The sequence below is a fragment of the Elgaria multicarinata genome, chromosome 5 (assembly GCF_023053635.1).
Source record: "Elgaria multicarinata webbii isolate HBS135686 ecotype San Diego chromosome 5, rElgMul1.1.pri, whole genome shotgun sequence".
Taxonomy (NCBI): Eukaryota; Metazoa; Chordata; class Lepidosauria; order Squamata; family Anguidae; genus Elgaria; species Elgaria multicarinata.
In genome coordinates this window covers 68300404-68314590 of record NC_086175.1, presented here as the reverse complement: position 1 = coordinate 68314590, position 14187 = coordinate 68300404, and the positions used below count along the sequence as shown (strand labels likewise).

At 42.7% G+C, this 14187-nt stretch overlaps 1 protein-coding gene across 2 annotated transcripts in view; it reads left to right on the top strand.

Annotated features, from left to right (window-relative positions):
• The first annotated feature begins 2668 nt into the window (after positions 1-2668).
• DIPK2B (divergent protein kinase domain 2B) overlaps positions 2669-14187 on the top strand; it is a 43037-nt gene continuing 31518 nt past the window's right edge. Inside the window, exons 1-2 of one of the 2 annotated variants that reach the window (XM_063126559.1) lie at positions 2669-2683; positions 11554-11818. Coding sequence is in view for 1 of the 2 variants with exons in the window: in XM_063126558.1 (XP_062982628.1) it covers positions 2795-3021; positions 11554-11818 (492 nt within the window). In the remaining variant the exon portion in view is untranslated. Of the gene's footprint in view, positions 2684-2774; positions 3022-11553; positions 11819-14187 lie in introns of those variants that run through there. The other variant, XM_063126558.1, reaches the window with a different exon arrangement.

Sequence of the window (14187 nt, the reverse complement as noted above, 5' to 3'; positions counted from 1 at the left end):
ACCCTAAATTTCAGGTAAGACTGAAACCAGCCCAACTGAGTTGATCTGGATTTTGGATATGAACCTCCAACTCCTGTGAAGAAGCAGATCTGGGGTTCTAAATCCATTTTTTCCCATTGAAGTAAATACAGGGTACACCTGTATTTCCTTCAGCCACCGGTGCCTTTGTCACCACCGCTCCCTGTGTATGGTGAATTCAGTGTCCACACACAGCTGGGATTTGGCATCCCAAAATGTTCATATAATCAGATCCTCGGATAAACAAGAGCACTATGGACATGGTCAGATGGTAGTTGTTGTTTTTTAAGATGAGAGATGTGCCTTTTATGTGTTTCTGTATGTGTTAAGCCAGGTAGCAGTTGGCAGTCACCAGTCATTAAATCAGATCTGAGAAATCTTCATTGTAAAAGGTGGCGGCAACCCAGCACCGTATGTGCAGCCCCTTGGAAACATGATCCGGTCATAGATAGCCTGGTAACCTCCAGGTTAGATTACTGCAATGGGCTTTATGTGGTGCTGCCTTTGAAGTTTGCTCACAAAGTTCAACTGGTCCAGAATACAACCACAAAGCTGTTAATTGGTGGAAGTAGGAACCGAGGGGTTTTAGCACTTTTTGTGTAGCTATATTCCACTGTCTGCTGTCCATACTAGTGGAAATGGCATAGCCATGCAGGTGGGGAAGGAATAATTCTGAGCACACCACTTTTAAAAAAATCAGTTTTAATTCAGTTCCTTAATTTTCATTACAGAGGTTATCTTATAGGGCTGATGGGTGGCGGAGTGGCAGAATATATGACAGAGGAACTGCCACTTTCTAAGGGATTTTCCTTCACTAAGGCCACTTATCACGTGCTCGTCACTCCTACCTCACGGTTGTTTGAGTTCTTTAGACACATTTTTTTAGAGCAAGGAAAATGCAGAATTTAATTGTGAACTTGTATAGTGCTTGGATTTCCTCTTGTGTGTTTGCACTATTTCACTACACCATAATGCCACCTAGAGGTTATATAGATACAGCAGTTAACAACTTTGTGTAGAAAAGCTCTATGAAAATGGTGGCAGGACTTCACCTTTATTTCCCTTCTGTGCAGAGGCTCCAGGGCTGGCCTAGTTCCTGGCCCTTGATTAGGACGTGTTGTTGGGGGTAGCAGGAAGGAAGGAGAGGTTCCAGTGAATCCATTGCTTCCCCCTGCACACCTTGCCCCACTCCCTGGAATGCCCCATTCCTGGTGGCTCTACTACCATTGGAGCACTTTCTTTTCATCTAAGCAGCCTTGCATGGATATAGGCAAAAGTGCAGAGGAAAAGACAGGTTTTAAAAACCCAGACTCTGATAAAATGGTGCAAGTGGGAAAGGTAATAACGACGCTGGGCCTAAGTGTATGCATCATTACAGCTTTATCTACAAAGGTGGGCAACATTTTGGGAGTGGATGGTTAAAAAAACGCTTGACAACACACCTATTAAGCCTTATATGGTCTTGGAATGGGATAGCTGAAGGATTGCCTCCCCCTCCCCCTCCCATATAAACCTGCTGAGCTATTAAAATCTTCATCAGAGGCCCCTCTCTGGTGCTCCCATCATAAAATACCTTCTATTAAATTCCATAACTACATATCCCAGCCAAATACTATATTTTCAATTCCTCTGCACATGTCCAGTCTTGCTTAAGGATGCAGCTCTGTCTTTTACCCAGTGCTCAGTTTGGCATTAAGAATCAACAAAAGTCTATCAAAGAGATTATCACCTCTCAGAATTACCTTATTCATTCCACAGACCATGCATGTAAATGTGATATTGCTTTTGAATCAAAATTTAAAAGGCCTTGGGCTACCGGGTCTCCTTATCTTCCTGTAAACATGATGTTATTGGAGAAAAGCTAAAGAATAGCTGCTGTAGTTGCAAAACCGCTGATATCTAAGTCCATTATTAGCTCTTTTGTATTATATAATTTATTGCTCACCCAAAAGGCTTAAAAAACAAATACCTTAGTAACCTAAGGCTTTTTCCCAGAACACAATATCGTGTATTTGTTATATGGCTCTATTTAAATATATTTCCTCCCTCTACCTCTCACCATGTATTGGGGGGGGGGGATCAGTAGTCGTCATCCCCCACATTTATAGCCTAACTTGAAAAAAAAAATGAAGGAACTGGGGGTGTAGCAATATTTTTAGCAATACATTAAATCCTTTTAGGAGAACTGGGGAGTACATAATTTTAAATGGCACAAATGCTTAGAAGGAAAACATTAGTCTTGACTAATCCATGAGATTCAGTCATTGGGAACAGACGTATGATGGAAAAGGACTGGGAACCAATTTAGCAATCTGAATTGTATTATGGTCTGCATTTGAATATAGAAAATGGCATAACGTTTAAAGTTTTCGTTCTTCACATGCCTTGACGCTCATGCTTGTCCATATCTGAAGCAGTTCCTGTGGATTTCACCTTGAATCCCTAGTGCTCCTTCAACAGGATATCCTTCGTTTGTCTCCATCAACATAATGATGAGCAAAGCTTTTGTTACATTCTGTGTTTGACCATGGGTGGGTCAGCAGCTGCTCCTAGCAGAGGAAAGGTAACTATAGCAACAAAAGTTATCTGCATCCTCATGCATTTCCTTGTGCCCACCCCAATCTGCGCTCCTTCCCACCAAACCTCTGAAGCCATCAACCAGCCTGTAAGATTTTTTTTTTTAAATCCCTAAGTCTCTTGGGCCAGGTTTCTCCTGCTGTTTAAATGCTGTTCAGTTACAAAAGGAGAATATCAGGAGTTAGGTTAGAACCGGCAGATGTTAGAGATGAGGTCTTGGCTGCATCACCTTTCCTTCAAATTGCTGCTTTCTCTTCTGTGTTTGAGTCTGAAGCTCAGCTCTTTCTTAGATGCAACAGTTTCCCCATCTCCAGGGCCCCGGGTCAAACCTAGCTACAGTTTTGGTCGGACTTTTTTGGGACTTGATAAATGCAATGCCTGCATTGGAACATCCATTTGCAAGAAATTCTTTAAAGAAGAAATAAGGTCAGAAACTCCATACCATATTTAGTGTGGGGAGAATGGGGTGGCAGGAATCTTAGCTATTAACATGTCCAACTGCTTTGGGGGAAAAGAACTCAAACATGTAATTTCTCATCAAGTCGTCGTTGCTGCATGTTTACTTGTCAGGAACAAATATCGCTTTATAGCAAATCCTCAGAATTTAGTTCTAGGTCATCTAAGAAGCCAAATGACCAACCTGTTTCAGAATTGTCTTTTTACCAAAACTGTTATCTGAAGTTATTTGCTTATAGACAACTATTAAGAAGATGCTTATGGCCTTCTATAAGCATGGCATAATATGAATGGTTGTTTTCACCAGCCTTCTAAAAGGCTTGACGGGGGGCCTTGGACAAAGAGTACTTGATGGGGGAGCACTGCTACAGAGAAGGCCAGGGATCCTGTAGTCAGGTGCTGAACCACTGGCTGATGGTGTTTTTTGGCAGGCAAAGCTGGGCCTCATCTGACGATCTTAAAGCCCAAGGAGAGAATGCTCAGGATGGGGCATTCCTTAAAATACCTAGGACCATGACTGCTTCGTGCTTGAAATGCCAGTCCCAGGACTGGTCAGAGCTCTGTTTTGGGTGGGCTTTGCTCAAGGAATTTAATATATTTGCTTTTCTATCATCATAACTGACAAAAGTGTGAAAGAGTCACAATCTCGGGAGGTTCTGTTGAGAATATCGTGACAATTGCCAGGCGTACATGTTCTCCGAGCAGCGTAAAATATCTGCAAAAGTCATCATCATGATCACAATCTTGTATTCAATTTCAGCAGATAGCTTAGATAAAAAGGTATTATGGTAGGTGACAGCAGTTAGAGAGATTTACAAGAGAAATGTTCGTTTTCCTCTAATATGATTTTTACTTTTAAAGGGTTGGCAGCATGACATGAACAAATGCTATGTTAAGGAATTGTAGTCATTATTAATTATTATTACTTTTATTATTGCTATTACACCAAAGAGAAATAAATTGCATTTTAGATCACTGTTCCTACATAAAACGTACTGTAGTAAAGCCATAACAAGCCTTGGTGATGCTACTATAAGAATATTTTGCTGATAAGTGTGTGCGCTCATGTCTGTGTAGAGGAAGGACCCCTGGGGGTGTACAGTATATCGCTGTACTCTGGATACTGTTGAGAAGACGCACTTGAGAGAAAGTAAATAGTTCATTAGGAGATGCTCTGGAGAGGGGCTGAGGCCTTCCCCTACTTCTCCTGTTGTGAGTGTAAACGTTCAGCATATGTTTGAGGACAAACCAAGCTTGCCTCCACATAATGTGTGAGATGTCTGCAGAGTAACAGGTCCCACATGACAGAAAGTACCCCAAGCTACAGCAGAGTGGATAAAAATACAGGCTCACTGCTTTGGGAAACGGCTTCTAGATACCAAATTCAGCAATTAGTCAGACCCTGGGCATGAGCTAACCCTAAATCAGTTTTCCCGAAGGAAATCTTCCTTAGCTGCTACTCCACACCACCCACCATCCTGTTTCTCTTTATGGCAGAGGAAGGTGGGCACCCTTCCTGACATATCATAGGCTATCCAACTGGGGCACCACTAGACACAAAGCCAAGGCAAAGCATGATTGAGGAAGAAGAAAACTCGGCTGTCCTGTTATTTATACTATGTGGAAGCTTAGAAACCCTGTCAATAAACATAGCTCACATTTAGCAGGGGGTTGTCAATATCAGTAATGGCATACAAGCTTTCCTGAAAGACAGCTTGCCCACTATCAGTCTTCTCTTACAATGTACACTGGTATCTGGATTGTATAGCCAGTTGCACAGGGACACAGTGAGGCTCAGTAGGCCTGGTTTGCACACCCCATGAACTGAGGGTGCACCCCCTAAAGCTCTGCAGAATCTTGGGCAATCATGCAGGGTTTTGTACCCACGGATTCATTGGCAGGCCACCAAATGTGGAAGGGGTTACTCCAGGGTGACCATATGAAAAGGAGGACAGGGCTCCTGTATCTCTAACAGTTGTATAGCAAAGGGAATTTCAGCAGGGGTCATTTGTATGCATGCAGCACCTGGTAAAATTCTCTCTTCATCACAATAGTTAAAGCTGCAGGAGCCCTGCCTTCTTTTGTATCTGGTCACTCTAGCTAAAGAGGGCAGGGCTCTTGCAGCTTTAATTGTTGTGATGAAGAGGGAATTTCACCAGGTGCTGCATGCATACAAATGACACCTGCTAAAATTCCTTTTTCAATACAACTGTTAAAGATACAGGAGCCCTGTCCTTTCCATATGGTCACCCTACTCTTAAAAACACTTATGAAGCATATTGTGTTAGGCATTGTCAAGAACAAGGAGTTCTCCTAAGCTCTTCATTGAAATGAGAATCTGCCATTGAAGTTCCAACCAGGTGCACAAATGCAGAATGCATTACCCAGAAGAAGAAGAAGAAGAAGAAGAAGAAGAAGAAGAAGAAGAAGAAGAAGAAGAAGAAGAAGAAGAAGAAGAAGACGACAATGGAATTGACTGTGTGATATGTGCAAGTTCATGGATGGACAGAAGGACAGAAGAGCCTCACAGGCTGTACACAAGTGTTCTTCCAATAGCACCATGGGGAGACAGAGACAACAAACAGGCATTTTGTGATAGACACAGCTTTACCCGGCACGCTATGGATTATGCTTACAAGTCTGCTGCTGTGACTTCCACCCTTTTTAATATACATACACAGCAGTGCTGGGGGCCATGTGGCCCTCCAGATGCTGTTGGACTCCAAGTCCCATCAGCCCCAGCCAGCCGGGGCAATGACCGGGGATGTGGAAGTTATAGTCCAACACCACCAGGAGGGCCACAGGATCACCAGCCCAATATACGCCATCAACAACCATTACTCACCTTCTGCCATTTACACAGCCCAAACAGGTCAAACCTTACGCAAGGGAATAGAGGGATACAGGTGAGGCTTCTACTGTGCCATCATCCTGCCTCTTGCATGGAAATGTAAGTGGGCTCCATGCAACAACATCTTCCATGCCTGCCTAATCCTCCAGTGTTTTCCCTACTGCTTCTTCCATCTTTTTTATTGCCACGGAAAATGTGTTAAAGAGAAAAAGTGCAGAATAGCTGCACACTGCCTTCCAGTAGGTAGTGCTAGGACCCATCCATCTAGAAGCACCCAATGTATTAAAACCAGCATCAGGAACCGGCGGACGCACATTCACTCTTCCAGAACTTTCTGTAGCAGACATTAGCGTCACCATACTCTGACATAAATACCTCATAGCTACTAAGCTGGAATTTATTAGCAAATTTGACACTGTGGAGCTTGGTGTCAAGACAGCGTGGAAGGGGTTGGCTCACTACAGAAAGTAATTATTCGCCTTTGGATTTCATTTACACTGTCAATCTTGCTATATCTATTTTTCACCAGTGGCTGCTACTGCTAGCCAGAACTGAGTCACACCAACGTGGATTGGCTCATATATCACACCTACAGATTGGCTCTTGTGTCACACTTACAGTGAACTTCTGCACCCCTTGGTCTTTGGGCTTCATTTGGGAAAATTTTCTCTGTGCTCAGAGTTAGTGTTGCATGGAGAAAACTTGGCCTTTGCAAATTCTATACAAAGTGACCTGATCCACACCTTTGGGACTAATGTGTGGATGAAAATTTAGCAATCCACTGGGTTTCACACTTCCTGAATGTTGCAATGAGGTTCTTGGCAATTTAAATATATCAAAAGACACCTTTAAATGCATATTTTGAGTGGATTTTTTTTAAAAAATAAAATAACACTGGCTAATGCAAAACATAATGGAACAAAATCATAAATAAACCATACAAAAGCTACAAATTTGAGACGCTTCAGTAGCTTTGCTGCGACAGGCTAACACAGCCATCCTACTGGAGCAGCTGTCCCCAATTTGGTGCCCTCCAGATGTGTTGGACCTACCATTCCCTTTATCCCCAGACAGCACATCTGGGGTGCAACAAGTTGAGGAAAGCAGCTCTAGAATATGACGTGTGAAGTTCTTCATGCCTCATGGCTTACTCTTTTCAGTTCTGGCGAACTCTTTGCTACAGCTTCCCCTGATGGAAGGCTGCCACAGAAACAGCTACTGTGTGGCTTGAGGGGGAGGTGAGAACACTCGAGGCAACCCCCTTCCCCCAAAATTGTACATAGGAACCATGTCTGCAGACATCCAAGTGGTCCTAGCTACTGGTGATCTGAGCAACATCAGAGCCAACCCATTCCTTGTGGGAAATAATGCAGGTCTACTCATTTATTCATTTATGTTGATATATAACTTCGTGCTACCTCCCCTTCTTATCTTTGTCTGGATTAACTCTCATTAGCAAAATGGGATCACTCCCTCCCTCACCCTGTTGAGTAATGTAATTAATTAGTATATATGATATGCTCTAAAATCTCAGATGAAAGATCATGATATAAGAGTGAACTGTTATTCTGGTACCACCCTTGAACAAAACATGCCAGGTCATTGGTGAACTGGTTAAATATGGCACACACAGTGTAAGATTAAATACAGATAAAGTTAAGTTCCCACAGCCTTTTCGTTTTGCCCTAAAGGATTCTGGATGACGGCATTGATTTGGGTTAATTTGTCTTGTTATTTGAGACGAGTGCTGAACAGTAGGATGCAGCCATTTTAATAGATTGCAGCGAAATTTGCAATTATGAATCACTTACATGCAAATTGTTTTACAACCTTTATTGGGTTTATTCTCACAGGGATGCTGTTACACCTATCTTGGGAGTCCCTATTTTATAGATGTGGAATTGAGAGCAAGAAGGGTTCACAGAGTTCATGGCTGAGTAGGGACTTTGAATATAGCATTTTCAAGTCCACATCCTTTAGGGGACCACACTGGCTCTCATTTAAGTGCAATTTAAAGAGGTCCTCTACATTAGAAAAAAAAAACCCACAAAAGTGCATCCTTACCACCAGGCCATCTATACCTAGGGAAAGCCCACAGTGGCTGCAGATCTGTGCTGCTTCAGTTATACAACACAAGTGCATCTTCACAGCCATCGTGAGGCGTTCCTGAGAAACTGCAGATTGAAAAAGTCGGGGACTTCTACTTTTTCAGTTGGAGCAACATCAATACAGCTCTTCCACTGTCTGATGTTACTTGCTCTGGGGCCAATCCAGGGGCAGTTCTGGTGGAAGGACTGGTTGCCTTCCATCAGGAAGAGGGCGGGCAGCTGTGGTACCTGGATGGCTGCCGGAAACCTTGCGCTCCCTTCTTGGCATCAGGATTACCCAACACCACCCCAGGAGAGGGAAACTATGGGGTTTCGGAGGGAGGCGGCACCAACCTGGCACTGTGAAGACAGCCCCCAGGTCTCAGATCTTTTCATGTTCAAAACAGGTTCCTTCAAGGAGTAACCAACAATGAACATGTGATTTTGAATTGAAAAGGGAATACCATTGAAAAGGATAGGCTGCAATGAAACATCACCATCTAGTGGCAGAATAATCCCATCATAAATAGATGCTGGATTATCTCTGTGTTATAAAAACACAGGATTACTGGAGCGAAACTGTGGGAGACATCCTGGCTGTTGGCAACATTATGAAATCAACCCACAAACTTTTGTGAGTGCCCAGTCATGAGTGTGCTATAAATCGCTCATTTAGAGAACCCCCAAATCCTGTTGAAAGGCTCTCTTAAGGCATTTTCACCTGTGAAGCCTAAAGAATCTCTTGTTTCATCAGGTGTATAAGTGCAAACGTAAAACCTATATTGACCATAATGTTCATTTACATTACAAATGCCTCTCTCTCAATTAGATGTTAAATTAAATAGAAGGGGAGAGATTCAAAGGTTAAAAAAATACTCTCAGATTTCCCGGGTCTTTAGATTATCTATAGAGAGTTTTGAATTTGTGACATTAAAGACTACTACTAGGCTTTTCAGCTTTTTATGGGCCTTACTCCTATGCCTGAACAGCTGCCTCATACACATACATTTTGCAGGCAAAAATGTCCCCATCATCATAACTCCAAGTAAAGTGTCACTTTTTACATTTCTCCCTGTCAAACTGCTGTCAAAAGGCACTGGAGTGGGGTCAGTAAAAAAAGCTAACAACCCCTCCTCAAAAATACCCTGACTACCTAATTAATGCTAATTTAGCAGTTACTTACTGTCAGCACTGTGCTAATAAGAACTGTTGAGAACAAATAAATGCAAGCCATTTAGCAGGAACCCTTATCAATCAACATTAGAATTGCAAGACAGCAGTAAACATGTTGTAAACCGCTCTGATCCCAGGATATAAATATTTGAAATAAATAAAAAGGGGCTGGGTTTCAGAAGCTTTGGGATCACTTATTAACGGACAAGCTTTTCCAACATATGAAACCTGAAACATTTAATGCAACGTTGTACCCATTTTTGTGGTATGTTGATCATACTCCCCAGGTCAAGGCCCTCCAGATCATGATAAAATTTTGATCACTTGCAAAAGAGGAAATAAGAGGAAATAATTTCAGCTTGAAAGTTTTATAATTCTCTGCATTCTAACTGCATTGGGTTGTGATTGATTGTTTTCTTTAACTATTTTTCTGGTTACGTTTAGCCCATGTTCATTGTACTGGGGGGGAGAATGATATAAAAATAATGCTCAAAAATAAATAATTAAAAGGGGCAACAATGAACTCCATCACATCTACATTTTTGTCCTGGTTTGCTCCCGTGTTATCCGCCTTCGTTTCATTAGCATGTCAAGCGCTGGTCACTTTCATGTGTGCGCGTTGTTGCACTATTTCAGCTCGTGCATCTTTTCACCTGTGTTGGCTTGTGCTTCCTCGTATTACTACTATTCCAGCAAAGTCTCCTCTCACTTGTTTTCTCTCCCGCTATTGCACCCACTCCACCACCTCCCTTCTCCTTCCCTCTGCAGTTCATTGGTTGTTGTGGTTGTGAGGGACATTGTGATGGACTTGGGCGCACTCCCACTCCCCTCATTCTGGTTTTTCGGTCTAACATTTAAGGGATTTGGAGTTTTATCACCCATTTCTGGCATTTGAGCTGCACAGGGTGCAGCATCTTTCGTTATACCAGCTGCTCACAAACTGGTTCCTGGTGGGCAGAAACCATTAAAAAAAAAAAAAAACTTCTGTGCAAATACAACAGTATGCAATTACGGCACCCTGAAACTGCACAATTATGGAAAAACAACACATAATGCTTCCCCCTAGGATTGTATTAAACATTATAAATGAAGGGGGTTGTTGTTAGCAATCGGCAATCGGTGACGGATGCCTTTGGGGAAATACACAATAAACGGAAAGGAGTTTCTTAATGGGAGACAGCATGGGTCAGCTAAGGAGTTTAGCTTTGTGCAGCTGATTTTTGTTAAATCAGGGATGGATGAGTGTTGAGCCAGATTGGGACATGACATGGGAAGAGAGCTTTAACCTTCTGCCTGTGGTGCTGCAATCCAGTCAGAACAGCTCTTACTGTTCGCTGTAGGAAGAAAGCCCCCATTGGCTCATACAACCCTGTTGCACCCTCTGCAATTGAAGAGTTTTTTTTATTTTTTATTTTGTTTATGTAAAATACTTCATGGCTGCCTTTCAGGGCAGAAGCCCTCCCAAGATGACAATCAACAATAAAACACTCCATATACTACTGCAGTTGGGGAAGGGGGGTGAGAAGGAGCAGAGAAAGCTTCAAAAATAGACAAAACAAATACAATATTTGTAAAAACCCAAAGGTATGCCATGGTGAATTCCATCCCGTCACAGCAAACAGTCAATAGGCACAAACTTACACACTGGTTGAGTATAGGACCATTTCCAATTATTTAGATATTTTGCAGTCAGAAGTGGAACCAAGTGGACACCCCTTTCCAGTATCATTATGGAACTTCTTCTCTAGGGGTCCATTTATTTCTTGTGCACATTACTGACCCTACCACTATGCAGCATGAAGCATGTGGCAAAACCTGAAAGGGTGAGGGCGTTGCTGTGAGGTGATGAGTGTACTATGTGCCTGCCCCATGCCTTCTAAACTGCCCTGCTGCCTTCAGGTGCAGTGGGGGATGCTGTGGTGAATGGAATTGGTGGACTGGGCAGGGCAGTGGCGATGAGACCAGGTTGCCATCTTGACCTTTGCCTCAGATAGCAAAATGCTTTGGTTTGGCTCTGCTTGTGCCCAGTCTTTCTGCATAAGTATGAGATTCCCTTATTAGATTAGAGTGACTGCTTGTTTGCCTTCATCAGATGTTGTTCACCATTACGGATGTTTTACATGATTTGTTCCATGTGTTTCGTAAGCATCCCTTCTCTAGCTTCTGCCTATACGTTTCCCTTCTTGAGCAACACTGTGTGGAAATGGAAAAAGAATAAGTGATTGACAAGTAGGCTCTACTCCGTGGGTGAGTGGATAATATTTAGCTATCTTACACATCTGTTTTGGAATCCTACCTGAAGCTCTGAGAATTTGGCAGGAACCACAGCGTGCCTATGCTTAGCTGGATTAAGGTGGATTAACAATGTTGTATGTCTTCATTTGATGACAGGTTTGACAGCTGGCTTTCTTCCCATTTAAAACTCCCACCCAACTACCTTTCCTGCTACACTGGGAACTACTCAGATGACACCAAAAATTGGCGGCCAGTTGAGATCTCCAGATTAACCACAAAATACCAGCATGACCAATCAGACAAGAAGATTTGTACTTCCCTCACCAATGCTAAAAGCTGCAGCATTGAACATGCCTTATGGAAGACAGAAAGATTCCAGAAATGGCTGAAGGCAAAACGCCTCACCCCTCTCCTGGTTCAGGTTAGTATACAGCTTCCTTAAATAAATAATTTCTTCACAGCATAAAAGCTACCTGTTATTATAGGTTTTCCTATAGAAGGTTGTTAATCTGCTGTATCCACTTTCGGTTTCATCACAGAATTGAGATCTGGGAACTAAATGAGTATTTCCTTTTCTGCTTTTCCACTACATAATATCTAGGTGACACTGTTGTATAGTGGAATATCGTAACTACACAAGTGGGGAAAGCATTTTCTTTCACTTTCAGAAAAATACTGCATTTTCCCTGCTCTTTTTTGTGTGCTGAAAGTAATTTTAAAAACAAGTAAAACATGGGGGGGGGGGTCATGACTTCATCTAAGGAACCCTTAAATAACTCTGAATAGGGAATGGTGAGCGCACAAGAAATGCCTCCTGTAGATAAGGTTTACTTCTTGAAAAATAAATGTTCTATTTTTGGTTTGGTTCCCTCCTACACACATACACACACACATGGGTAGCCATTTATGAGCTATCAAAAAAAGAGGACATACAACACTAGGAAGAGTACTAAAGATGATGCTGATTTGCATAAGATTGGCTTTGCTAATTTATATGTTTAGAAATTATTATTATTATCAAGGCCCAGCTCTCTCTTCTGATATTTCTTTATCTTTCTGTCAGAGTTGGACTAGGCAGCCCTTCAAATAGAGGATCCCTCCAAAATAGGCCACCTATTAGTGGTGCAGCAGCTAGTGCCCTGCAGCCCATGGCGCCCCCAAATTACCACCATAGGTGTGTGTGTCAGGTGGGCCCAGGCACCCCCTAATGTCTTGAGCAATAAGCGCTGAATTGAGGGGGCATTGAGTAGGGATCCAGAGGCAGAGGATCCAGAGCTCCAGCTGCCCTCTGGCTGCTCCAACATCGTGCTGAAGAACTGATGCTCCCAGCAGCAGGAGAGAAAAGAAACCGCTCTACTGGGAGTCTCTTGGCCATTAGATCTCTGCTGGAACGGCTGCGCCAACAAACCTCATGCCAACAGAGGTGTATGTAAATGATACTGGGTACACGCCATGCTGAAATGTTGCCCATGTGATGGGAACGACTCTCCGGTTTATCTGCTGCTTCCACCACCTCCCGGCAGCAGGAACAAAAAGGAATAGCTCTACTGGGAGTCTCTCTGCACTTCAAAAAAGCCAGGAGGAGGGACCTCAAAGGCTAATGTCGCCTCATAAATGCCTCCTCCAGCCAGTGTCACACAAAGACTCACCAATGCTGGGGCTTGAGGAGTGTCTCCTCACACACACACACACACACACACACACACACACACACACCTCACAATGGCCCTTCCATGGTCAGACAAGGCGAACATGGAGTAGGGCAGCATCAATAGTGTTTAAGACATAAATGAATAAAAATAATGTCTTTTATGATTGAGCATTAAATAAATGTTTGCCTCAAAAAAATATCCCTGGATGCACACCCTAATGAAATGTGCTGCGCACGCCTACAATTGCCACCCAGTGAGTGGCAAATAACGAGGGTAGCAAGATAGCAGGATCAAACTCCATTTTATTCCTTAGTCATGGTGATGCTATGATTTTAAAATGGAAGACTGCACTTGCTTGGAGTATTATTTCTTTATCACGGTTGGCAAACAGTTGTTATTGTTCGAGCATATTAGGAATCTAGAAGCAGTTTTAAGCATAGAACTATAGTCACGGGAGGGGGGGAGAAAAATGCTACTCATTTGCTTCACAGATGAAGTAATACACATGGCTATCTAAAGACTCCCATCATAAGACTATTAAGTGAATGGTCAAAAAATTACCTAATAGCACTACTGCACACATACACCAAAAGTCACAAAGAAACAAAGCTTATAACTTGCTGAACCTGGCAGGCCTTCTATTGCCAATTGGCTACTTGAGGAAAGAAAAAAACTAGCATTCGTCAGTCACAGGTGAAATGAAGACTAAACCGAGACAACCATTTGTCAAATGTTAACACCCATGGTGTGCATATAACTAGTTTTAGTCAGTCAGTCTACTGTATTGTTTTGCAAAGTGGTGAAGAAAATCTTGCCTCACCTCTGTGCCTGATTAGAAATCAAATCCAGGGAAACTGCAAAATGAAAAGATTCTCCTCATCGCATGACAGAGCAAAGCAGGTGACCAATTTCCTGACTGGTTACGTGTTCACTGTGCAGGGCTGGACCAAGACATTTTGTTGCCTGAGATGGAACAGCAAGTAGTTCTCCCATCCCCAAGTCAAGGTATCCAAGGCTGACCAAGTTATTGTGATGCCTGAGGCAGAAAATCCCACAAGCCCTTCTCCCTGGCAGTAAAAATACAACACGAATCAATTAAATAACTAACAACTTGCTGCCCTTTAATGATACCCAAAGT